The sequence below is a fragment of the Cryptotermes secundus genome, unplaced genomic scaffold, assembly GCF_002891405.2.
Source record: "Cryptotermes secundus unplaced genomic scaffold, Csec_1.0 scaffold599, whole genome shotgun sequence".
In the NCBI taxonomy this organism is placed as follows: domain Eukaryota; kingdom Metazoa; phylum Arthropoda; class Insecta; order Blattodea; family Kalotermitidae; genus Cryptotermes; species Cryptotermes secundus.
This window is the reverse complement of record NW_019730109.1, coordinates 1,343,805-1,371,685: the sequence shown is the minus strand read 5'-3', so window position 1 is coordinate 1,371,685 and position 27,881 is coordinate 1,343,805. Positions and strand designations below refer to the sequence as shown.

Below are 27,881 nucleotides of genomic sequence, written 5' to 3'. Positions count from 1 at the left end.
ATTTGGGATATGAGTATTGATTCGAAAAAATGATTCCATTTTCCGAATTAAACAAATTTATATTTTGTTGGATCTATTGGTAGATCTGCCCTCAGACATTATGCACATGGAAACAAGAGTCAGTTTCCGAAACACGATTGTTTTAAAAACTGGGGCGATGGACACCGTCCAGAAGAATACTATAAACAACACGCTTTAAACTTACTTGATTATCCATTATGTAGCATTGTAATAGCTTCTGTGTGTACCGTCGTTAAAATCCCTATGATTACGTCCAAATTTTTCTTGTTCATAGAATAAATATGATGTGTTATACTGTTGTATTATCTTCATCACGCTAATCACAAAATCTTGCAAATGTGTACGTTTACCACAGTATTTTCCAACCTATTTTATTACTGCTAGTGGGGTGGGACTAATTCCCTTGTACTGCGGCCACTTCTCGCATATTGTACTAGCCCCAAATGATAGGGGAGGGTGATTGTGGAGCACTTGGTGGAATGAAGATTGGCAGGGGAAACCGAAGTACTCGGAGAAAACCTGCCCTAGCGCCACTTTGTCCACCACAAATCCTACTTGACCAGACCCGGGATCGAATCCGGGCCGCCGCGGTGGGAAGCCAGGGACTAACATCTTGAGATATGGCACGGCCCATATTCCAACCTATGTTAGTTAATCAGAGACTGAGGTTAGCGCCGTCTAACAGACCCAGCAGGGTTGGCGTCTCCCACTAACTCACGTACTGACGTTAAGAGATGCAGTTTCCGAAAACCTGTGTTCTTTATAATACCTGACAATGGACAAAGGCCAAAAACTCAGAAATTCCGAGTGATATACAGAATCGTTAGAACCCATGAAACTCTACCTACATCAAAGGTTGGAAATACAACAAAATTATATTGTTTGAATATATTATTATAAAGGCCAGGATATGACAGATTTGAAGAAGGGCCACTCTTTGTGATAATGTTAGTTATGTGAATTATTTCCAAAAAGCAGTCCTTGTTAATAACCTAAGATAAAAAAGAGGTAAAGCTATCCCTGTAACAGGCCGTGAAGGTCTTCAGGGTTGTGAGACGTCGAGGCTCCCACATTTTTTCTAGACAGTCGCCTCACAGATGGCTTTGTCAGTCTTACGCACCTGTCGCCCTTTACGCCCCAGGAAGATTCCTGGTACTCATTCCTGTTAGATGCTGAGACGACCCCACGTCCATAGTGCGGCTGGAAGGAGTAGGTAAATTGAAAATATCCACCTTATCGGGACTCTAACCCGCGACCTTCCGGCTTGTATCATTGTACCTCAACCAACTACTATAGCGCGTGTCCACTGTTAAAAACATAAATAAAATTAAATTGGTCACTCAAATAAAAATAACAAAGTTATGCCGCCGAGGAGAATAGACAGGTCGGCTTACAGCACGTAACAATGTCATATGAATGGCAGGAACAGAGCTTTCAGAAGAGGTCGTTTAATCCAACAAACTGAGCATAGAAACGCCAGAGTGCAAGGACGAACATCAACTAGCTTCACGGAGAACAGTCCTTCGCGAGAAACCACCAGACGCTCGAAAAAAAAAAGACTCCGTGTTTTAGTCCGCAAGCAAACTATACCGACCGAGACCGCCGATTGTCGGCGAAGTTAGAGCCAACTTCAGCGGATAGAAGTTGTCGCGTAGTCAGCGCAACGAATCACCACGGCCGTTAATTTCGGGTTCCTAGACCAGAGCCGATATTTCATTGAAATAGTTCCTCAGTTATCATCACGAGGCTGAGTGGACCCCGTTCCAGACCCACTACTTCTCAGAAAATCTGGTAGTGCCGAGAATCGAACCCGGGACCTCTGGATCTGTAGGCAGGAACTCTGAACAATAGACCACAGAGGCGGTCAATTATACAAAAATTTCCCACAATCTTATGGAATCCGAACGTTCATTACGGTATTCAAAAGAACCCTCTATCTGTCCCTGTCCTGAGCCAGATCTATACAGTCCAGCCACCCACTCTGTATCTCTAAGATCCTTTTCTTAATATTGTCTTCCCACCTACATCTAGGAGTTCCTAGTGACTTCTTTCATTCTGGCTTTTCCTTCCCAAAATTATACATGCTTTCCGCTTCGTTCCATGCGTGCTACATTCCCTGTCTATCTCATCAGACTTGACATTATCGTTCTCATTATATTTGGCGAAGAGAACAAGTAATAAAGCTCCTCATTATGCAGCTTTCTCCAACCTACTGTCATTTCATCCCTCTTTGATCCAAATATTCTCCTCAGCACCCTGTTCTCCAACACCCTCAGTCTATGTTCCTCTCTTAATATGAGAGACCAAGTCTGACACCCATACAGAACCACAGGCAAAATCATAGTTTTTATACTTCATTTTTTTTTTATGTTTCTAGCAGCAGTAATTAGCTTATGGATCTCAGACCGTAATGTTTTACCTCCTGCTTGAATTAGTTCTGTTGGAATTTTATCACTATCGGCAATGTGTACCTTTTCAAATTTGCAATAACACTTTCAACGTCAGAAGTACTAGGTTCAGGTACTGATATGTCAGCTGTATTTCCGTCTGCCTAACCCTATCCACAATCAATAGCTGTGAGAATGAATTCTTCACCTATTAAAATTTAGGAATGTGCAAGCAGATCACCAGTTCTAAATCGTTAACACATCTTAAATTCATATATTCTTCTATGTTATTCTTGCTGTCTGTTAGAAACTTATTCATTTTGTGTTCCAGATATTCCTTTTTATTTGTCTGATATTTCTACCAGCTTAGCTTGCGAACTACAGGCCACGGAGTTTTTTTTTTGTCTACCAACTTTGCGCATTTCATTGCTCAAATTATATCGATTAATTTGTCCCGGATCCGGTAAACATTGCAATTAGGCTTGCTTCCTTTGATAGAATAGTTTTGAATATTCTTCTTCGAACCATGATTCAACCTCCTTCAGTTCGTAATAACATAGACTGACATCCCTATATTCTCCCTAACAGCTCCCCAAGCTCTGGTAACATACAAATCATCATCTATGTTCTCCAAAGCTGTGAACCTCACACAATTCTTTACGTTCTACTTTGTTAATTTCTTGAGATTCGAAGTTTCCATATCAAATTTTCACGTTGCCCTTCTACTTACTGCCAGTCTTCCCATAACTTTTGCAACCATAGTCTGGTATCATCGTCCTCTACACTGAAAGGTCGAACATCAAGCATATTTGAATGCCGTCTCCATTCATTCAAGGTGTGGCCAGTCTGAATGTGTATCTTTCATCACGAGAGGTCCAAGTATATTTACGAATGCTGCGATGAGATAACATTGCACTCTTGATTATTAGAGTCTTGGATGTGAAAATATTGACTATTCTGACTCCTTTATGATAATAATTTCATGCAAACTCTAGTTCCTAACAAACAGTTTGTTTGTCTCGGCGTCGAGCCCCGACTGGGGCTTATGACCAAATGTTACTTTTTTTTTTTAAGTTACTATCCTGTCCATGTACGGCGCCCTCTCTGACGAGAGGTCGGGTCTGTCATTTGTCAGTCGTAGTCGACAGTATCAGTCCACTGTCATGTTGTACACTTTTCTTTTAAGGAGATGAATCTTAACATCTAGTATGTATAATACAAATACAAGACCTTTGTCAGTCTAGGCCAGTGCTGTCCAACGTTCTTATGTACTCGGGCACAATTCACTGATGCCTATGGAGGTGCGGGCGCCACCACATACTACTACTACTACTACTACTAGTACTTCTACTACTACTACTACTACTACTAATAATAATAATAATAATAATAACAACAACAATAATAATAATAATAATAAGCAATAATAATAATAAAATTTTTCGAAAATATGTAACAGTACTCAGATGTTCAAAAATGTCTCTTGTCTTACAATTTGAATTAATATTAAAAATCGGCTCAATTATATGTGGTTACGGAGGGCGCCAGAAAAATATACCACGGGCGCCGCGTTGGACAGGGCTGGTCTAGGCTCTGTACAGCAGACTATGCCATCTTTCTAATACACGTAGTATTCGCTACCACGGCAGTCTAGTCGCTTGAACGGTCGGGAATTTATCGAAAACCTGTTTTAGTTTTTATAGAAGTCCTTCATATCATCCATTTGCTCTCCGTTGGGGCATTAACATTCAGAAGAATGGAATCATACCTAACAGTAACAAACTCTACCCTGTTAACTTCTATTAAATTTCCACTCCGTGCAATTTAACCTTTCATTTATTCTTGATTCTCGTTACCATTTTCATAGAAAAATATGTAACCGCCTGCTGGTTCAGTGCCAGCTCAGTCCCATCTGATGTCCTGTACTCCCATTAAGTCTGATACCTTGCTACTTCTCTTGCAACTGTTGTCAGTTAACCTGCCTTACATTCCATGTTCCAAATATAATGCCTTTTTTTTTTTGCAGGAGGACGTTCGGTCCAAGCCTGAAGTCCTGTGTAATATTTTACGACAAACTGTATTCTCATGGTGAGGAATTATTAGTCCGAAACCCAGCTCTCAAGTTAGGCGACCACCACTTATCAGCTGTTCGCGACTGTTGACTCAATATATTCGAAGATGCCCTCTATATCTGGAGGCCGTCCTCCGCAGACGCAACCCAAGGGCGCAATACCGTGGTGGCAAGGGACACACTCGACTTGGCAAGGCATTGCACTCCAATGAGATTTCATTTATTGGAGAGTGAAGATCATCTCATTAGGACAGAAGGTTCTCTTCACTGTCATTTACTCTGTCGCCATAATGAATTCATTCATTCATTCATATACAACATAACCTTGAATTTGATCAGCGTCGAGGCACTAATTACGGCTTGCGTTGCGACAGCACCGTGACATATACACCGATGTTTAAGAGTTCACATTTGAAAAACTGAATTCACTAACCGAAGCATATTATCGCCATGTGTTAGCCACTATACATGGGATTTGGAACGATAACTGGATTTATTGAAGGCTTATAACTCGTACCTAAAAATAACTACGAATAATTATAAAAGTTTTACAGATTTACACATTCTGCAGATCATTACAACTACAGCACACATAAAGTCTTCTGTAATTTTGTCGTCACTAGTCGCTGCTAGGTAACAGCTGCTCACAATGCAACTCAAGACTCAAGATTGTTAGCCGCCGATTCCGACTTCCGAGCGACCGTCGACTAACTGGCTTCCAGTCCAGACAAGTGAATAATTTCTGGGCTTCGCCAGGACAGTCGTTCTTGATTCCGAGCCCAGTCGAGACCCATGACCTAATTTACGTGTGTTCCAAAACCGTATATGTGTTTGAAAATGGAGTCTCCTTTTTGATCAAATGGGGTGAGGGATGTCTTTCTGAGTATGCCTATCATTCCAGTCCAGTAATTTGCTGTGGGTCCTCGCCAGCATGATCGTTCTTTATTTCTGACTCCGTAACGATCTTGTGCTATTCTTTTCAGAATTTTACGTGCATTGAAACAGGGTCTTCTCTTCGAGGAGAGGAGGAGTCTGCTACTACTGGTCACTCTCCCTCTATTGTGGAATAACTCTGTTAGCTCTCACTCTCACTCATTCATCCACTCTCACCCACTGACTCTCAACCACTCATTCCAGTCCCACCCACCGATTCTCATACACTCACTCCGCTCTCCAGACTAAAATCACGACTATCGGCTCGATTAACTGGCCCCATCAACAGCTCATTCTTGGTTCCGAGTCTCACGGAACTCATGACCACATTCTTCTCTCGCAACTCTGGGAGTCGTGCAACCCATTTCATCAATTGATTAACTGGAACCAACGATCATATTTGTGTTTTTTCAGCCTTTCACGTGTTTTAAAATAGGACCTCCTATATTATGAGAGGAGGGGTCTGATTAGTACTGGATATCCCCCTTCTACTGGGGATCAGTTCCATAACTGGGTTCATTAACTGCTAAATTGCTTCTGGTCCTCGCCAGTGGTACTTGGTTCTGATCATGAGCATATTTTACTGTCTGACGACTATGGGAACTTCCAGAACAACTCACCACTCCTTGTTGTACGTTCTCGGCATGAACTGCGTAGAAGATACGACCTTAAAAGGCTTCTCCATTGCTGGATGTTCATTTTTGCCGTGGAGAGATGTTTAGAGCGAGAATGATCTGGTGGCTCCAGAGCCATCAGACAGTGAGATAAGCTCATGAGTAAGAATCAGTGTGTTAGGGAGAGCCACTGTAATTTATTGGACTGAACTCTATGCCGCGCCGTCGCCTAGCAATGGTAACTTAGAAAACACCCCGTCTTCTTGTTGCGTCAGATCTGTTGCCGCGGAAACGTATTGACTGCCCCTAAGTCTAGCAATGGCAATACCTTTTTGGTCTATTATTCCGCCTTTCAGCTGTCATGTTAAATAAGTTTGTGTATAATGAAGCGACATTACGTGTTTGCGTACAAAACACGAAGTTTGAACTTTGAATATGTCATGAAAAAGATAAAAGTAATTTTTAGTAGAAGAATTACGATATTGTGAGTTTATTTCTCATGGCTCTAACCCCAGACGTTCCTAGTCTCCTAATGCTAGATTACCTTCAACAAGAAACTGTTAATTTTATGAATTTCCCATTTCCTTATTTATTAATAACTTTCTAGCAAGATTCGGCATTGAACGACGCGATATAGTCTATGTCGGCCTCAATGGGGAAAACCTAAAAACATTGTCTTCCCCGGTGCATAATGAGTAGGCTGTCGGACATGTCTTTCAACCGGTTCCCATTCGCAGAATAGCTTTCCTTTAACACGTTATTCATAGAGACCTCGTCCGTGAATATATTAACTCTCTTATAACATAGTTCGAATATTTAATATCGCTAATTCAAAAATTCTTTCTTAGAATTCATCTTCATCCATTTCCATAAAATTCAGAAGCCCAGAACTTCGTTTCCTAAAATAGATTATTCATTTCTGTCATCCCTCTTCATTTCTTCCTCTCTACCAAGAACTTATAAGGAAAATCCTCTATTTTCTTAGTTTCCTCGTTGAACTTATTCGTTGGTGCAAGTATCTCTCGTAATAATAAAACAGTATAAAACAAGGAGTTTCCGTTTCTTTCGATCCTTCGTTTCCTACTTAATTAGGGTGACCAGATTTTTCGAAGGAAAATCCTGGACGCACGTTTGAAAGAGCGGCAGGATGGGACAGACGAAATGAGGTTAGGGGAAGGCATAATTACATACTGACATACAATCGCATAAATTCTTTGAAATAAAGAGCAACAAAATTTTGTTAAACAAGAAAATATGTACTACATCTTGACTACGGAACAAACCGAGACCACCCACAGTTTAGAGCAAAAAGGGGAAAAGTGAAAAGTCACTCGATTTCATTTATGCAACTAAAATTGTACGTGTATAACTTTATCTCAGAAGGTTTTCGGTTCAAAATTTGAAACAAAATTTAATTAAATGTGTTTGCAAGTCTGTCAAATAAAATAATGCATGAATTATAATCTAAATATTCGTCTTTATTATATTCAAAATTCACAAATTGGTTTTCTTAATTCGTATTAAAATATTACTGGGTTCTCTCAATTTCAGTGCCAGCAAAGCACAAAAAGGCAATGTACGTGTACTTACTTTAATACAAGAGAAAATATAAAGGAATATATAAACTGAAAGAGCTTCGGTATTCGATGTTTGCTAATGAAAAATGACAATTTGCGGTATGGAGCTCTTTATTTTTTATTGCAAGTGGGGTGGGACTAAGTTCCTTGTACTGCGACCACTTCTGGCCCATTGTACCAGCCCCAGATGATAGGTGAGGGTGATTGTGAAGCAATTGGTGGAATGAAGATTGGCAGGGGAAACCGAAGGACTCGGAGAAAACCTGCCCCAGCGCCACTTTGTCCACCACAAATCCCACTTGACCAGACCCGGAATCGAACGCGGGCCGCCGCCGTGGGAAGCCAGCGACTAACAGCTTGAGCTATGGCGCGGCCCTAACATGGAGCTTGGTACAGTTAATTCCTTTACCGGTGCGCCTAACTATTTATATAATTATTCCAAAAGGACAAGGCTGTTCTCAATATAACACAGCAAGAAGGAATACAAACATAAGCACTGGGGGAACCATACATCAACAACCAAACATCAAAGCAGAAAGAGAGCACACAACTTTTAACACCTGATGATTACCATTTCGATCGAAACATGTCGTGAAAACTTTTAAAGTGACTAGATGTTATTAAATTTTAGTAAATTGTTGCACATAAGACTATAGAATTAACATTAAGACTGTTTTCATAACAATGTGTCACCGAATCTCACGGTCAAACGGCAACACTCCTGCATGGTATTCGATAGATACAGGTTTAATCTTGGCTATGAGAACAGCCATCCTGATTCACATTTCTTGTGCTTTTGTTTATACCCTACAGGGAAACGTGTCTCGAATCACTAGAGCCCACTTCCTTCCACATTCTCACCAATTCGTTTTCCATTAAACATGCTGCTAGTCGATTTGGTATGAGCAAAAACACACTCCGTGGTTTTAGTCCGCAAGCGAACTATACCGACCGAACGTCCGTTGCTTGTCTGCGAAGTTAGTACCAAATTTAACGGACAGAGGGCGTCGCGTGGTCAGTGCAACGAATCCCAACGGCCGTTAATTTCGGTTTGCTAGACCGGAGCCGCTATCTCCTTGAAATAGCTCCTCAATTATCCTCACGAGGCTGAGGGGACCCAGTTCCAGAACAACTACTTCTCAGAAAATCTGGTAGTGCTGGGAATCAAACCCGGACCTCTGGATCTATAGCGAGGAACTCTGAATACTATACCACAGAGGCGGTCGGACTACGTATGATCTCAGCTATAAACAGAATCGTTAAATAATCCACAGATATATAAACATTGACAATGTGGCATCTTAATTCACCAAAGGACACATATGCAGATCCAAAAGTGCAATTATTTGATATAATCTGCAGCTATAATTTAGAGTTCTGAATTGATTCAGATGCAGGCCTGTGTTATTGGGCACTTCTCAAATTCCGCTCTAAAATCATGGATATGTTCACTCTAGCGAAACATTCTGTTGTTACCTTTTAACTAGCAAAGCTCAACATATCCAGAATACAAGATCCATGTCTCCAAATGACTACTTCATGTTTAAAGCAACATTATTCTTTCAGCTTCTTGTTAAATTGCAGTATTAATTATACACAACCACATAATTGAAATTTGCTATTCAGGCACCTTAAGTACATATACGATGTAATTGTCGTTTTATGAAAGAGCAATATAGCTTAATCATATCTGTCTCCCAACAGCAATGCTTTAATCGATTGAGTTGTTTTCGTGAAAACTTATATGATTGTCATACCACTCAGAGCAAATCCACCACATTTGTTTCCGAATGTTCTAGGCGGAACAATTGCTTCTATCCTGCCACCTCTGAGGAATAAAATTCTTCCTTTCACAGTGATATTTGAATGCTTGGTGCCAAAATAATTTCTTGATAAATACCACTACAGTCATTATCCCATTCCTTTCATTTCGCCATTCATAACAATCTTTTCACATTAGATCGATCTCCCCTTACAGCTGAGTCAACTCGTTAAATAAATTACAAAGTCTGATGCGTTTAAGCAGATAATCCGCGAGTGTCGATGTTCCGAGTAACATACAGGCCTACTGGATCAGACGCTATGAGCTATTTAGGGTAACGATTTATATAAATATTTATCGGACAAGAAATTCTATTTTTCAAGGAACCCCGTGCAGGATCAAGGGCCTTCTCGTAGTTCTAACGAATAAAAAAAAATTGTGTCCACTGTTTTATGAACTGCTCCTTCTTACAGATAGACTTGAAAGGATTCTGACGATGGTGTATACTGTGCTTCTTTTGGATTATTCTGGACTTCACCCATCGTCTGGTATGTAAAAGACAAAAGACCACGACGTTTCGGAGACTGGATCTGTCTCCGTCTTCAGGTGGTTAGGGAAGGATAAATCTACTCCTAATTTATCCTTCCCTAACCACCTGAAGACGGAGACAGATCTAGTCTCCGAAACGTCGTGGTCTTTTGTCTTTTACATACCAGACGATGGTTGAAGTCCAAAATAAGCCAAAAGAAGTGCTCCTTCTTACGTTTCTTATGACAATGAAATCAAAAGGACAGTAGCTCGAAATCTGTACATGGGTATTCTGAATATTAAATAAGAAAGAAATATTTTATGGGCGTCTGGCCTATAGTAATATAAGAAATTCTTACCGGGCTCCTTATTGCAAACAAGAATATCAACGCTACGGGAGTGGGAAGGTCCTAGGCCTATTTGTTTCTCGATTTTTTTTTCATTTCCCAAGCTGTATATTTACAATTCCTGTTGTTTGATCAAGAATATGAAGATCAGTATTAAAAAGAAAAAGTGTTTATATAAAATGAAAAAGTTAAATACTTCCGTCCAGTGTGAGTGGTTAAGATTTTCTTATTTCGATTATTCATGCCCTTACATGTTTCGGCCCTCAGAGATCATCTTCAGAGGGACAACTTTACATCAATACTGTTAGAAGCTACCATTACAGTACATGTTCTAAAAGTTAAAATATGCACATACAATATAAACAATATACAATTTGCTGTAAAATCTAAAGTTTTTACAACACAGCGGGCCACAAACACATACAGGACAACATTAAAGAACCCTCTTCTCGAGAACGACAGGGTGGCACACATTCGGCCCCCGTCAAAAGAAATAATAAGAGGGACAACACAAACCAGCTTGGTTTACGAATTCCAATAGAATCTTAACAAACTAACTATAAATATTTTAATGTATTGGAACAGCCGCTGTAGTTAAAGACTTTAGATTTTACAGCCAATTTTATATTGTTTATATTGTATGTACATATTTTAACTTTTAGAACATGTACTGTAATGGTAGCTTCTAACAGTATTGATGTAAAGGTGTCCCTCTGAAGATGATCTCTGAGGGCCGAAACATGTAAGGGCATGAATAATTGAAATAAGAAAATCATAACCAGTCACACTGGACGGAACTATTTAACTTTTTCATAATATTATTAGTGTGACGGACCAGAATGAAACAAATCATGTTTATGTAAACTTAAAAAAATTAAAGCGGAGTTGAGACGCTTATTGCATATCCATTCAAAAAATGACCCGAAGATGGAGTAAGCATTCCTGTTTGCTTGCTGTCGATATTAGATTAATTGAATTAAACTAATCCTAGGACTAACACGCTATCTTCTCACACGTGTTACTGGAAGACGGGCAAAGAGAACGCCACTTGGTGAACTCATAAATTATCTTCTTGATACTTGAGCTGATTGGAGAAGAGATAGTACAGTATAATGCCCTATGAAAGAGCAGTGAAATAATTTCAGATCTACGTGAGGCATTATGCTAGAAGCCGGAAGGTCGTGGGTTCAATTCCCGATGAGAGCATTAGGTTTTCCAATTGACTTAATCCTTACAGCCGCACTGTGGCTCCAGGTTTCACTAAGCTTCTAACAGATGTGAGTACCAAGAATCTTTCTGGAGGTAAAGGGCTACCGGTGCGCGAGGTTGACAACCTCCGTCTGTGAACCGACTGTCTAGAAAATGTGGAGGCCTCGACGTCTCACAAACTTATGGGCCTTCAAGGCCTGTTGCAGGATTAGCTTTACCTGTACCTAATAAGCAAATTTAATAAATGGTGGTTAGCAGTGTTTCGGGCCCGTCTCTAAAAATGTTATTTTATGAATATAATATTTTGTACAATTTATATCCTTAGTTAATCAAAATTTTCATAATTAGGGTAGGTTTGGTAAAAATCTGTATTTTCGCTACTTGCTGGGGCTTGAAATCCCCTACATGCAGATGAAAAGTAAAGTTGTCCCTGTGCTTAGCTAATTACTCACTACGCCATGAAGGCTTATGGAGAAGAGGATGTATAGGTCCGCGTTTTCTTGACCTCGGCTCTAGCTGGAAGTGAACTATTGCCGCTTTAAACCCGGGGAAAGAACCCCCGGTACCCATTGGATACATACAGATGTATTAAACAAACTTCGGGGCACTGACTTTACGCTTTATTTCTAGGGATATTATGCATCAGAACATTCTAGCGAAAACTTATGATAACTGTAGAGCACAAAGTGTAATATAAATTTCTACCATTAGAGAGTCTCGAAAGTTGAAAAATATCAGAAGCCCGAATGGCCGTGTATTCCGGAAATTTTAAATTGTCGGACAACTAATAATACAAACAGACCCATTACAGTTCGATTAGACTTGTCTGAAAATGTTATTTTTTAGATGTCTTCTACAACATACTCCTACACAATTAAATGGGAAAGATCATAAAATCAAGAAATATTAAAGAAAGTCGTCTTCTGGGTTTTGGCGCCGTGTATTCTTCGTTTTGGCCGACGTTTCGGAGGAACGTATTGCCTCCATCTTCAGAGCAGGTGAATGGCTTGTGAATGCAGAGAGCAGTAGCTACAGCTCTCTGCATTCACAAGCCATTCACCTTCTCTGAAGATGGAGGCGATACGTTCCTCCGAAATGTCAGCCAAAACGAAGAATACACGGCGGCAAAACCCAGAAGACGACTTTCTTCATAGTCATCGCCGTGAAAACCCCAAAACTTACAAGAAATATTAAAGTTTCTAGCAAAACAGATAACACATAAATGCTAAACAGTGCAACTGTCAACTGGATTAAAATTATACAAAATCATCCCTAAATTTCCTCAGTGTATGGAATTATTATACTCGTATTAATCAGCTTGAGATTCTGATCAGTGTAGAGAATAAAACGTAGACTTTTTTAGATTATCACGGCGATGACTATGAAGAGAATGGTGTTCAGTGTTGTAACGCCCTACAGTTCGGAGACAGTCCACCGTTTCGGAGGAACATATCGCTTCCATTTTCAGGATTGAAGAGTAAGCCAAGCAAGAAGTCAGTAGAAGCGGCTTGCTACATGCTTCAACAACTCTCTGGTTTGATTTAATTTTGGAAACTGAAAATGGAGGCGATATGTTCCTTCAAACCATCGGGCTCTCTTTGAGCTGTATACGCGTTATAACCCAAATATATTCTTCCTCTTTTCCTGTCTGTTACAGGATCGAGCCATGGCCCATTCGGGAACTAAACATACTGACGTAGATTATTCATGTATAAAATATCAGAAACGGCAATCGTCCAAAAATATCTTCGTCTTAAACATTTATTTTATTTGAAAATTATTCATTTTGTTACTGTCATTTATTAGAAGAAGCGTCGAAAGTTGTGCGTATAATAACAATTTATTTTAATTCACATTACTCTTTGAATATCGGAACAAGCTGAAGTCAATATACTGTAAGATATGACAAGAGACAGTCTTGAAAAGCCGACAGAACCAATTATACACTTCACTGAAGAATGCGGAGGAAATTGGAAAATACGTATATGAGTATAAGTACTAGCTTCAGGAGAGGGAAGATAATCAAAACCAGCAGGGAGAAAATTATGAGAAGATTCTGTTTGATAGTTAGATACTTCTATTACTTGAGGGAATCATGGGGAAATGTTCGAATCGACCTTCGTGTCCCGCAATAGCAGAAAAACGAAAAGAAGAAAGCTGAAAATAATCGTTACATCCACTGAAAAACAGCAAAAATACTTATCTGAATCTTTAGGTGTAATGATCCGATTTAAAACAAAAACACTTCATTATTGTGTAGATCAATACTTAATGTGTACAAGTTAATAGAGTAATTGAAGTTTCCTGACCCATTCCAGTAAACTGATTGAGACTACTGTTCTGGACTTTGTCTCTTCCTGTTTTTAAGACTACCGTGTTTTTTAAAATGTTTATGATTCCTTCATCAGGCAAACAAATATCTATGCGATTAAGTTCCCAGGTAGAGCTACTTTCAAAGTATGGAACCAACAGAGCAGATTCTTTACGCGTAGATGAAAAAAGTATATCCAATTTCCGAAATATCGTGGTTTAAAAAACAACAAAGAAGCTGAGACGGTTTACGAATTTAAAAATCATCCTTAAAGAAGGTATCAAATCATCGTTAAAACACTTTATAACTTAACCTAATCTAACGGGTTTATTTTTATACTGTGGGGACAAATTTGACTCAAAATATGAAACTGTAAATAAAACTCTCATTTGTAAAGTCAACCGGAGCACGTCTATCTAAGACCTGTGTCTTAATTATTTAAAGGGTGGAAGGACTTTTTAAATCATTAATCACAAGCTCATATTTCGGTATCTTTTACTGTAACTGTCATTTGCATTAGCAATTAGACGCGTGTCCTACCTGACTGCAGCAAGCAAGCTTCCGTCGAGTGGCAGCAGCACGGCATATCTGAGAGTGGAATTCCAACGGCTCTATGTCACTCTATTCTTACAGCCGATAACCTCTAAACTAACCGGGCTTATTCCATATAGCTACAATAACTGGACCGTTCTTGTGCAATATCAACATTGCGCAGTATTTCAATGGCTGAATTTGTTCCATCCGAATGAAATGGCACGATACTAGAACATTCTATTTCATTCCATGTGTCGATTCCTTTAAGTTAACAGTAGGAACGTAATCTTAAATTCGTCCCACATAGTAACGAATTCTGAAAAGGAGATTGGGGACTTTCAGAAAAATGATTCATAATTCTGTTAATTTGCTTTGGGTATAAATACTCCATTTAAATATTCCTGCGAGGGCAAATGTCAGTTTATACGTGAGTTTATTTTATAAATTTCAGCACGTCAACAAGTGAGACCAACCACCGATCGTCTCAAAAAGAATTGTTAGCATTATTCCTTTACGCTCAAGAGGTCCCGGATCCTAATTGCGGATCTCAGACCGGCTCTTCCGGAGAATTTATTTCGTGGTTTTCCTCAGTCCCTGCAGGAAAATGTCGATATATCACCTTATATTAGAACACATTCCGTCTCAGCCTCCCCAGTCTGTTATTTACTGATCATCTTAACATTCGACACTATGTAGTATGTGCTACCAACAATGTCGTTTTAAAATAAAACATAAATAAATAAATAAATAAATAAATAAATAAATAAATAACAAGTGCAATCGGATATTCAGCTTCTGACTTAATACTTGTGTTCCATGTTCAAGAGATATCAAGCTTGATTCCTGGTCAAGTCCACTTTTACTCTCAGGGGTGTAGTATTTCATCATTCCCCTTTTCACCAAAGAATGAATGGAGATTGTTTTCCGTCTACTAACGTCGGCAGCAGTCACGACGGTGCTTCAGTTGAGATCCCGGTGCAGAAATGAACACAGATATATGTTGCAACTTTGCCAGATTCCTTCTGCTAAACCATGACCATGATAGTATTATACTTGTATATTTCATTAGTGTTGTGAGAAGAATCATACACTTTTGGATATAAGTAAAGAAAAAGTAAAGCTATCCCTGTGATAGGCCTTGGAGGCCCATAGGGTTGTGTGATGTTGAGGTTCCCCCATTTTCTAGACAATCGGCTCATAGATGGCGGTAAGGTTGTCAGCCTTACGCACCGGCCGCCCTTTGCCCACAGGGAGATTCCTGGTACTCATTTCTGTTAGAGGCTGAGACGACTCCAGGGCCATAGTGCGGCCGGAAGGACTAGGTGAATTGAAAAAATCCAATGACGTCATCGGGACCCGTGACCTTCCGGCTTATAGCAGAGTGCCTCAATCAATTACGCTACCGCGTGCCCCTTTGGATAAAACTACCTGGTCATTCTTTTCCTATCGAGTTTTTTTTTATTATTATTTGAAGCACTATGTCACAAGCACCTGCTGGTCCTTCTGTGTGGCTGTCTTGTAAACTGGAACTGTTTGTCCGAATCATAACCAAAACAAGAGGGTTCACTTTCTATATGCCGGCATATTTATTACAAAATTATTAATAAATTATCAAACAGAGATGCTAGGGGCGACTAAATTAACGCAAAAATGCAGTCTAACCAATGAAAGTAAAGTCTGTAGAATAATTTGAACTGTAAGAGTAGATGACGCAAATTCTGCCGTCATAAATCACATTTCCATAATCAGTATCCATTCGAATAAAATCATTCTACATTTCACTTCTCCTCCGTTTACGTGAATTTATTAGTTAAGAAGATAAATTAATAATTGACAATGGAGCGAGAATTTTTAAAATCAACAAAAGAGCAGTAACAGTTCAGAGAGGTCACAGGTACTGCAGGCGCTGCCAAACTGTAACAGTTCAGAGATATAACATGCAATGCACCTACTGGCTGGCTTGAACTCTTCCCCATTACTGTAACAATTCAGAGATATAACATGCAATGCACCTACTGGCTGGCTTGAACTCTTCCTCAATACTGTAACAAATCAGAGATATAACATGCAATGCACCTACTGGCTGGCTTGAATTCTTCCCCCCCATTACTGTAACAATTCAGAGATATAAAATGCAATGCATCTGCTGGCTGGCTTGAACTCTTCCCCATTACTGTAACAGTTCAGAGATATAACATGCAATGCACGTACTGGCTGGCTTGAACTTTTCCCCATTACTGTAACAGTTCAGAGATATAACATGCAATGCACGTACTGGCTGGCTTGAACTCTTCCCCATTACTGTAACAGTTCAGAGATATAACATGCAATGCACGTACTGGCTGGCTTGAACTCTTCCCCAATACTGTAACAGTTCAGAGATATAACATGCAATGCACGTACTGGCTGGCTTGAACTCTTCCCCATTACTGTAACAGTTCAGAGATATAACATGCAATGCACGTACTGGCTGGCTTGAACTCTTCCCCAATACTGTAACAGTTCAGAGATATAAGATGCAATGCACCTACCGGCTGCCTTGAACTCTTCCCCATTACTGTAACAGTTCAGAGATATAACATGCAATGCACGTACTGGCTGGCTTGAACTCTTCCCCAATACTGTAACAGTTCAGAGATATATGATGCAATGCACCTACCGGCTGCCTTGAACTCTTCCCCATTACTGTAACAGTTCAGAGATATAACATGCAATGCACGTACTGGCTGGCTTGAACTCTTCCCCAATACTGTAACAGTTCAGAGATATAAGATGCAATGCACCTACCGGCTGCCTTGAACTCTTCCCCATTACTGTAACAGTTCAGAGATATAACATGCAATGCACGTACTGGCTGGCTTGAACTCTTCCCCAATACTGTAACAATTCAGACACGTAATGTGTAATGCACACACTACCTGAATAGAACGGTTTCCAGACACACTGACCGTTTAGAGAAGTGACAAATGACGGACATATTTGATGGATAAAATTATTTTCAAATACGGTAACATAACGTAACAATTATTACATACTGGATGTGTAGAACCGTCTGAAGCTGGTAAAATTTGGGGGTGGGTGCAATGTTACCAGTACATACCATTCTGGGACAATATTCACTTCAGAATCGCCCCTATCATTTACTTGTATGTGTTTAACTAGAGCATTAAATTTCCTCCTTTTTTGGGGAGGACAATATGTGTATTGTATTTTTAAACTGGCTCATCAAATTTCACTGTTTTCAGTTTGTTATATATACATCACCAGAACACGAAAAGATGTTGTTCCTGGTTCATTGTAAATAGTAATTTACCATCATCACATCGAAGACCCATGTCTCTAGTGCCAAGACGTAACTCATCCGTGAAGAACGGTGTAAATGTGTGAAAGAAGATGACAATTTTTTCTCGTTCGTGGCAAATATTTTCCCTGGTATTAAATACTGATGTAATTGAAAAAAAATCACAGACCACAGTATGAGATAGTAACAATAATTTACCACTACGGGACGGGGTATAGAACTGACTGCAGAATCTTAGTATCCAGTACCAGAATTTAGAAGAACAGAGGAGATAGCCAGGACTCGCAGCTTCTAGGGCAGATAAGTGATACCAGTTACTTCACGGCTGAAGTACTGATGCATTCGTGCTTAACGTCAGTAACAAGCGGCATGTCGCAGGTATGGGAAATACCGTTCCTATCATCAGACTTGACATGCTCTGATGAGTAGTGTTCATTATCGGCGGTTACGAAACTTTTGTATTATAAGTGGGGCTGTACAGACGAGCCATTTATTGGTGCCACCAACCAGTGCAGCAGCAATGCAGCTGAACAAGAAAGTATGAGTTTCTTTCTTCTTTGACATAAGTTACGAAAAGAGACGAATCACTGGATCTGATTCATCGCCTTTTACCTTTCAGTCTTGTAAAGGGTTAATATATCAATTTTGTGCTTTATACCAGGCCATAAGGCAGCAAGGCATGAAGTTTTCGAACATATCTGAATGTGCGAAACGATGTTCATTAATTAGTTCACAATTTTTGAATTTCTTGAAAGAAATCTGTTATGAGAAGAGGCATTCAAGAGAAAGAGAAACTCGCATTGGCATCGCTGTAATCAACTACGTGTATGGAGTAGGGTCTTTGTTGTGAAGCTGATATTTGCTTAGATAGTCAAGAAATTTACAGCATGTTACTGGACCCAAAATGTGCATTATCTTATTCACAAAGGCCCGACATTTTTCTCTGTCCTATGCCAGATTAATCCATTCCAAAATCTCCCATTGTATTTCTTTGAGATATATTCTAACCTTACTCTTCCATCTACGCTGAGTTATATAAAATTTTATGTGCACATCTCTCCCACGTGACATTCATGTCATGCCCATCTCATCCTTCTTCTAGTGGTCAGAGTTCCTGGCTACAGATCCAGAGGTCTGGTTTCGATTCCCGGTGCTACCAGATTTTTTCTGAGAAGTAGTGGGTTTTGAACGGGGTCCACTCAGCCTCGTGACGATAATTGAGGTGCTGTTTCAAGGAAGTAGAGGCTCCGGCCTAGAAAACCGAAATTAACGGCCGTGAGGATTCGTTGGCACTAACTTCGCCGACAAGCGGCTGTCGCTTGGTCGGTAGAGTTCGCTTGCGGACTAAAACCACTGAGTCTGTTTTTTGTTTGTTAATATTATTTTGCAAGAAGTACAAATGATGAAGCTTCCATTTATGCAATTTTCTCAAGCCTCCTGTCGCTTTGTCCCTCTCAGAACAAAATATTCTTCTCAACATCCTGTTCTCAAACGCTCTCAATCCATGTTCTTCCCTTAATATGAGAGACGAAATTTTACACGTATACAAAATTGTGTGTTTTAATTTTTGCCTCTTTAATCACCCCTTTCACTGCTGAGACAATTTTTCCTTATTTCAAAGAGAATCAACGAGTTTGTGGATCTCAGAACATAATGTTTCTTCTTCTGCTTTAATCAGTTATGCTCCAATCAGATCAGTACTTGGCGATTCATACCTTTTCGACATTCAGTATCAATCTGAACCCCAGACGGACTAGGCTGTGGTGCTGTGGCCTCAGCTGCGTGTATTTCAGTCTGCCTGACACTTAACCCCGTGGGCATTCAGTAGCTGAGAGAAGTGATTCTTCTACCTAATAATAGTCTTACAGGGATATGCAAGCCTATTACTACCATTCTTGTCCTTTATCAGGTTAATTCTAGGGTGATAACCATTATACGCCACTATAAAAATCTATAATGTGCGAAATATGGAACATATTAAAAGCGTGAATGTATCTCTTTTAACCAAGCTAGAAAAAATATTATTGATTATCTCTTAGTATCAGAAGGTATATAAGGTAGCTTAGTAGATTTTAGAATATAAAATAAAATTGTTAACAGTCATGTGCCATTGTTATTGGTAATAGAAAATATATTAGAGAAATAATTAATTACAGAATCCATTGCGGAGGAGAGAAAACATCAAGTAGATAACAATAAGTTAGATGCAAAATTAATATCAGATTGCAAGTAGTATCACAAGCGAAAATTGTATAAATTGAATTAAATTCTGTTACAAGCGGAGAACAATAATGATTGTGGCATCTGGACGACTAAGGATTTATGGAAAACAGGCGTTTTTTGGAAGAAGTAATCGCCTCTTTTCCTTTTGTTACGACACGGACCGCATAGAAATTGACGTTTCTAACAATTCTTCTATTGTTGTTTGCATATTTGTTACCGCGGGAACTAATATACTGAGGCGCTGCCTAGTGAACGGACTGTTGCCTAGGAACGGTAAAATGATTGTTGTACACGTCGTTTTCTACGCGGTCCGTGTCGTATGAAAAGGAGTAGGCGACTACTTCTTCCGGAACTTCTTGTTTCAAAACAAGGAAATTAGGCTTAAGGGGGGGGGGAACGAAAGAAGTTTTAAGGAAATAACAAAGTATGATGAAAGCGGGATAAAATATTGGGAAAGCAGAATGATAGATAACTGTGAAAAATAAAAGAGGTATGTGATACGAGAAAGAAGCGGAGACAATTAATAAAGTAGTTACACGGAAGGTAAACAAGAAAATATGGGAAGCTATAAGGAATATTGCGAGAAACACGCCATAATTTACGGGAAAACTTATAAATGGATATGTTATATTTATGAATTTCTTCTATAATTAAGGCGATGTATTCAACAGACATCGTCTTATACAAGGTTCAGACATTACGCACTCCATATATAGCGAAACTGGAGAGTGATTTTACTGAGAATGAAGAACGGCAAAACACAGTTTATGAAAGAATTAATTTTCTTTCATTGGATGTAATAAGAGTGAAGTGCGAAACCTTTATACAGATTGTTTGTTCATTCCATACGTGTGTCGACTTCTTCTCGTTCTGAATAACTACAAGAAACAATGAAGAGTTGCTTGACTATTCGATGCTATTTTATTACACAGAACATCGCTGTCTTAATTATTGCGCTTACTGGAAACAAGGCATTCCCAAAATTACGAAATATTATTTCGCTTTCTCACAGTAAGTTTATTTCCAGGCCGCGTCATAGCTCAAGCGGTTAGTCGCTGGCTTCCCACCGCTGCGGCCCGGGTTCGATCCCGGGTCTGGTCAAGTGGGATTTGTGGTGGACAGGTTTTCTCCGAGTACTTCGGTTTCCCCTGCCAATCTTCATTCCAGCAATTGCTCCACAATCACCCTCACCTATCATCTGGGGCTGGTACAATAGGTCAGAAGTGGCCGCAGTACAAGGGACTTAGTCCCACCCTACTAACAATAAAAAAGAAGTTTATTTCCACGTCTTAAAAACAATTTGAAAAGCATGGCCGTTAGCACTTAATTTATAATTGCTGTTTCGGAATAAACATATTAATTGTGCATTGCCTTCTAAGCGTTTAAAATCCTTTGGAATATTATTAGCATGAGTCCTACACAAGGTTGTAAATATTATTGATACTGTGACCTTACTCAGCACTCGGGTAAAGGTTGAGGTAGACATGTATGAAGTTCATCCTCAATTCCTCTTCCTCGTTCAATTAGAGAATTTTAACAATATTTAACTTAAGTTCAGCGCCTAGATCAGTGATGTGTTAGACGAATAAGTAATACAATGTTACATTATCGGGGTTGGTTGTATTTTTACAAGTTCTTACCTAAATCGCTGCTGCGGAAGAGAACAACAAAACAGCACTTAACAACAACTCTGTTCGTTTGAATTTGCTTGCAAGCTCAGGTTTACAATTGTTTTTCCTGCCAGGCTTCTAAGGATAAGGAGTAAGAATATGCTTTAATGCGCGGAACGAGGGAGAAAACAAGCCTGCTGTAACACGGCTACATGGAGTTTCACAAAACTCTTCCTCTTTTAAACCTCTCAATTAAATTACTGTATCAGAACATCTCAGTTCAAGTGCTTCTAACAATTTACTGGTTTAATATAAATTATAATATATTTATGTAGTACAAAAGCAGTTAAATGAATGGTATTCCTAGAAGGCTTTCCCTTTTGGACGTCCATTTCACAATAGTAGTACAATATTTATCCATATAGTAACCCAGATAAGTACTGTATATTTTACATGTACGAACTACACTGTAACTTACTAATACACATTTTCAGTTTTCCTTCCTTACTTACTTCTTTTTCTTTTCCATTAATGTATTAAAGTAATCTTCACGCATTTTGTCGATGGTCACGACTAATTCCGATCAATTTGGTGCTGGAATGCTACAGGGTATCTAATTTATCTTTACACTGGCCAACTAAACATTTGTTGGTCTACGTCTGTCCACTACTCTCTGACGAAACGTCGCTTAGTCACGCGATTCTTGTTAGTTTATCTCAATAGCGCTGCCTGTTTAGTGTTTAGTTGTCCTTGAGACACGTACGAGTATAAATAGTGTTCGCAGGATTGTGAAGCATAGTGTTAAAAAAAATATGGTATTAAACAGAAATTATTCATACGATGTACAAGATACCGCTGTAGGGAGTTCTTCGTGGAATAAATGCCGTGAAAGTTGCGTAGGAAATATCCTGATAGCACAATGCCGTGAAAGAAACGATTCACAGTAACGTAACGAGATTACTTTCTACAGGATCGGTGACTGACAAAAAGGCATCTCAAGAAAGACTGGTACTGACACAAGAAAGACTTGACGACACCGGCACTAGAATAGATGGAAGCTCGAAGAAGTCGTTAATTCTCTTGGTTTTTCCGTGACGATTGGTAAAACGTACATCTCACGTAGGTACGAAGTTCCTTAAGTTTCTGTCTTACAAAAGTACAGCCGTACAAAGTATTTTGCCGCCATTTTGCAAAGCAATAATTCGATTATGCTGGTGGTTTCAGGAATCGGTATTCAAAAGATATCTTGGTCCAGAACTCACGTTATAATTTCATGAAATGTAGGTCACGTTAAGTTGTTATGGAAACAGCCAAATAATAGAATTGGAGCATAATTTACAACTTGAGTTTTGGTGTACACTTAGTATGTGGAGGATAATTTGGCCAGGGTTTTTCGTGAAGCTACAGAATCCGAATTTTATGTGAGAGTATGTTACCACTTTCGATCAACTGAAACTTTATGGAACCCCAAAGTTTATTTCCGTGTTCACAAAATTCAATCACTTGTCCCTCTCCTAAGCCAAATGAGTGAGTGCAGTCCATATACTCCCAAGCTACTAATGTACCTTAAACATTAGCAGGATTATTCCATGTACTTTTTAAGTCTTCCAACTAGCCCATTCACTTCAGGTTTCCTTGCCGTATCTCTGAAGGAATTTCTAATTAGGCCATATACACCGCCCATTTCTTCCTCTTTCAAACTGATCAACCTAATAACAATTGTCTGAAGAGTACATATTATGAAGAAAACAGTCTTCTGGGATTTCATAGTCACCGCCGTGAAAGCCTCAAATCTTACATAGTACATATTATGACGATCCACAGTATGCAAATACATAGTTTTGTGTATTTTAGTATTTAAGCTTTCAGGAATCAGACGGGGAGGAAAAGGTTATTAACTGGCTGTTAACAAGCATACTCAGAATTTAATCTCTTTTTAATTTGTAAGCTTTGAGGTTTTCACGGCGGTGACTATGAAGAAAGCAGTGTTCTGGGATGTGGTGCCGTGCAGATGTGGTCTTAACCGACGTTCCTCCAAAACATCGGTTAACACCACATCTACACGGTACCACATCCCAGAAGACTGCTTTCTTCTTTTTAATTTATTTTCTAATACAATCTTTATATTTTACTGTCGCTTCCAAATATCTTAACTTCCCCACATTTTTAAGGGTTTGTCAGTTATATGTATAGCATAACCTTGTGTTACATTCTGGTAGTAAGACACAAAAATTATCTTTACTTGCGTTTCTATGCGTTCACTTTGAAACATAATCAGTAATATCTAACAGAGCTTCTGTCGTTTTCCTTTTTCGCGCAATACACTTTTATTAATAATACTGACCAAGAGCTGATGGGTTACATTCAGCTCCTTCCATCCTGACTTTATTGGGCTTTTTTTTTTCTTAATTCGCTTAGTTGGGGGTGGAGTCCAACTTGGTCAACTTGGCATGTCGGCCACTGATTGGCCTATTGTAGCCTGCCCCGGGTGATTATGCTGATGGAGAATTTGGTGGAATGAAGATTGGCAGGAGAAACAGAAGTACTCGGAGGAAAACTGCCCCAGCGACACTTTGTCCACCACAAATCCCACTTGGTCAGACGCGGAATCGAACCCGGGACGCCGCGGTGGGAAGCCAGCGACTAACCGCTTGAGCTATGGCGCGGCCTTATTGGGCTTTCCTCGTAGTCTATTCTAAATTCAAACTGAGACAAAACGGCAATAATTTATCTTATTGTTTCAGACAATTTTGAACAGGATATTCATCACAGAGATGTATACCTTCAAGGACATTACTGTAGGTTTCATTTAAATTATACTTTACTTATAATAATTAATTCCATGTTTACGTCGAAGCAATGGAAATGGAATTTCTCTTCTACAGTCCTGTAAGCAGGTAAATGAAATGAGCTTACTCATCCATTGTACTCCAGTTTTTTTCTCCGGTATCTGACTCATGTAGAATTATCGGCAGCTGATTACGTTGAAATTCAAAACGACTATAATTTCGTTTATATTGTCACGTTTTATGGGTGTGCGTGACGATAGAAGGGGTTTTAAATTATTCGATTTATTGACTACTTACAGGTCTTACTACAAGAAACTGTAACACTATCGCTATTTCTGTACTTTACAGTTCGCTGTTATACACACTACGGTCCTCAGTCTCTCAGCCTCCGCTATCCGATTTCCTGGCAACGGATTTTAACACATAAACTATAAGAGCCTCACTACAATACACGTACAGTCCTCTCTTCACAGCCCGACTGCCAACTGAGCTCATACCGCCATCTTCTCAGACTCTACTAACTGTTCACTTGGAACTCCGGAACTCGACTGCCGATTCTCAAAGGAACTCTTCTTTATAACGACTTTACAAGAACCAAATAGGAAACATAATTTGAGACGATTACTATACTGTTGCTTGTGTATCCGTTGCCGATTAAATATGTTTCTTCTAGCCGTTGCCTAGCAACGGACATCTCCTATGGCTCCACTATTCAGACCTTCAGGCGTCATGTCACTGTATGAACTTAACCATGAGAAAAATTGTTCGACGGCATTTTGTAGTTTATATGATTTTAATTCTGATATACTATCAGTCGGTTTTGTCGCTTTATAAACGGGTAAAATAATAGGCTCCTTCCACTGTTGTGGCAATTCTTCATTATTCCAAATATAATTGATAATTTTCTAGAATTGAGAGTGAAATATGTTGTTTCCTGCTGGGACCAACTCTACCAGAGCTCGATCAATTTATCTTCCATATTTTCAATAGCATTCTCAACTTGTGGGGAACTAAATTCAGGTTCCAACGGCTCAGATATAAGTATGCATTTTAGTCTGAAAACACATTTATTATTATTATTATTATTATTACCAACACCACCAACACCATAAACATCATGGCTCTACAGCCCTTTGTCGGGCCTTGGCCCTTTTTCCAGTTTCTTGATCCAACACACAGTCGGTGGGCCTCCTTGGACAGGAGCCCATCGCAAGACCTCTACCTACATAAAGAATAATCGAAAGACAGAATAAACGCACAAAATACAGACATCCATGCCGTGAGTGGGAGTCGAACCCACGGTCCCAGCGTTCGAGCGAACGAAGTTAATTCATGCCTTAGACGGGGCGGCCGCTGTGATCTACGATAAACATATTTTGTTCAACTAAAATCTCATAGCTGACAGGCGTAACCCTTCCGCCTACCAAAATATTGTGGGAATAAGCAAGTGGATCCCCATTTTCATCCTTTACGAAGTAATTTTTCAATTGACCTAATCCCTCCAGCCCCACTATGGTCCTGTGTTCGACTCAGCCTCTAACAGAAATGAGTACCAGGAATCTCCCTGTGGGCAAAGGGTGGCCGGCGCTTAAGGCTGACAACCTTACCGCCATGAGCCGACTCTCTAGATAATGTGGGACCCTCAACGTCTCAGAACCCTATGGGCCTCCGAGGCCTGTTACAGGGATAGCTTCACCTTTCATTAGAAAGTGATTTTTATGGTCGAAACCATTCTTAAATCAATTTTTCTCTAATATTTGAGTTACCCTCAACGTCTCACAACCCTATGGGCCTCCGAGGCCTGTTACAGGGATAGCTTCACCTTTGTTTAGAAAGTGAATTTTATGGTCGAAACCATCCTTAAAGCATTTTTTTCTGTAATATTTGAGTTACCCTCAACGTCTTGCTGTTCTACCCTGCGTAGAGACGGTATGTTCCACCGAAACGTCGGGTTCTCTCCGAATTGCATGGCGTTGCAGCATGGAAATCCGTTCTCTTCATGAATTTGGTTTTGGCGAACCTTTATTTTCTGGAATAATGGGGCTTTTCGGGAGTAACTTGGCATGTGATGCCACTTCCAGCTCTCATAAATAACAATGAACTGTGCCGTTTCTTTATTTTCCTGAAAACTTTTGAAAACCTGACTGATCTCCTGCCTGAAACAACTGATTAAATTATTGGTGTTCCTCTTGAACACCGAAGTTTTTTTTTTTTTTAATGCTAGTGGGGTGGGACTAAGTCCTTCGTACTGCGGCCATCTCTGGCCTACTGTACCAGCTCCAGATGATAGGTGAGGGTGATTGTGGAGCAATTGGTGGAATGAAGATTGGCAGGGGAAACCGAAGTACTCGGAGAAAACTGCCCCAGCGCCACTTTGTCCGCCACAAATCCCACTTGTCCGGACCCGAGATCGAACCCGGGCCGCCGCAGTGGGAAGCCAGCGATTAACCGCTTACGGCGTGGCTAGAAGGTTTCCTTACTTCCTTATAGCCATGCTCTCCCTTACGAGTATAGCGAGCGTGTCTGAATTTTACTTCCGAGCGCGAAGTTGAGTTTCAGCCGGGAAACTTTTTCGTCGCTGAAATGTTTGTGTTTTCTTACTTCTTTGAGACCAGGGTCATTTCTTCTCAAATTCCATCCAGTTCATTGTACAAGTAGGTAACTGTCCTCTCCTTATTGGTTTCATAAATTCTGGAGGTCATAGACAGTCAATAAACGTCAGAGAACGAATAAAATATTTAAAACTCTGAAATGTCTACAAAGGAGTATAATTGTCTGAGAGGTAATGCATTCTTAAATTCGACACTGGACAGAAGTGCCGTTCGAAGTTTCTTTTATGCTGTCAGAATGCTCGTACAGGAGCAGAAACTCGACTGCATAAAGAGGTCAGTGCTCGGTGGGACGCAACTGCGTCACGTTATTAGATAAACAGAGATACAGTTAAAGGATCACGTGAGTGAAACGTGATTGATTGCATTTACGGGACAGTATGAAATATTCACGTGGGGGGGGGGCGATGGGCTATTTTCAGGATTTCATTACGGAGTAAGATGTTCTTGAAAAGCTTCTTAACAAAGTCTAGATTTTATTTCACACATTCACGGATCAATAGTCGACTGACACAAATGTTAGTCTCCGTAAGATAAAATTTCCCTTTTCTAACTGAACTGCGATGTAAACGAAAACCACTGTTTGTGTCATCATAGATGTTCTAAGAGGAATCTGAACACTTAACCCTGCTCTATACACGTCCTGATGGAGATAAGGGATCGATATCGCAATGAAATACCCGCCTGAAGTTCCTGTTATCGAAATGAGTATATAGGCTACTGGGGAAAGGTTACATTTTCTCAGATAAGGTTCAAATTAAACCTCTAACAGATATTAGTATCATTACTTACGTAAGTGGAACATATTAAAAGTGGAAATTCGGAAGCTACCGCGTCAGTGCGATAATTTTCCTTCGGGCATGTAAGATACAATTCCAGTTGCGGGCCTTACATAGGTGAGTCGGAGTAAACTGAGGGACGAACTAAAGCTGCCCGCTCGCGATCTTCATGTTTGAAATTCAAATTATAGATCACTAGGCTCTTACCACCAAAGACCGGACGAATTATCGTAGTGATAACACCCCGCATTCGGTACTTTATTCTCTCCCCCCCCC

General features: G+C 39.8%; 1 protein-coding gene across 2 annotated transcripts in view; it reads right to left on the bottom strand.

Moving 5' to 3' along the window:
• Positions 1 to 27,881, bottom strand: part of LOC111866163 (solute carrier family 41 member 1) — a 122,343-nt gene that overhangs the window by 84,153 nt on the left and 10,309 nt on the right. The window contains exon 1 of one of the 2 annotated variants that reach the window (XM_033752138.1): positions 14,301 to 14,354. The exons of the other annotated variant lie outside the window; for it this stretch is intronic. Coding sequence (XP_033608029.1) covers positions 14,301 to 14,346 — 46 coding nt within the window. The 5' untranslated portion in view covers positions 14,347 to 14,354. Of the gene's footprint in view, positions 1 to 14,300; positions 14,355 to 27,881 lie in introns of those variants that run through there. 2 annotated transcript variants of the gene reach the window in all.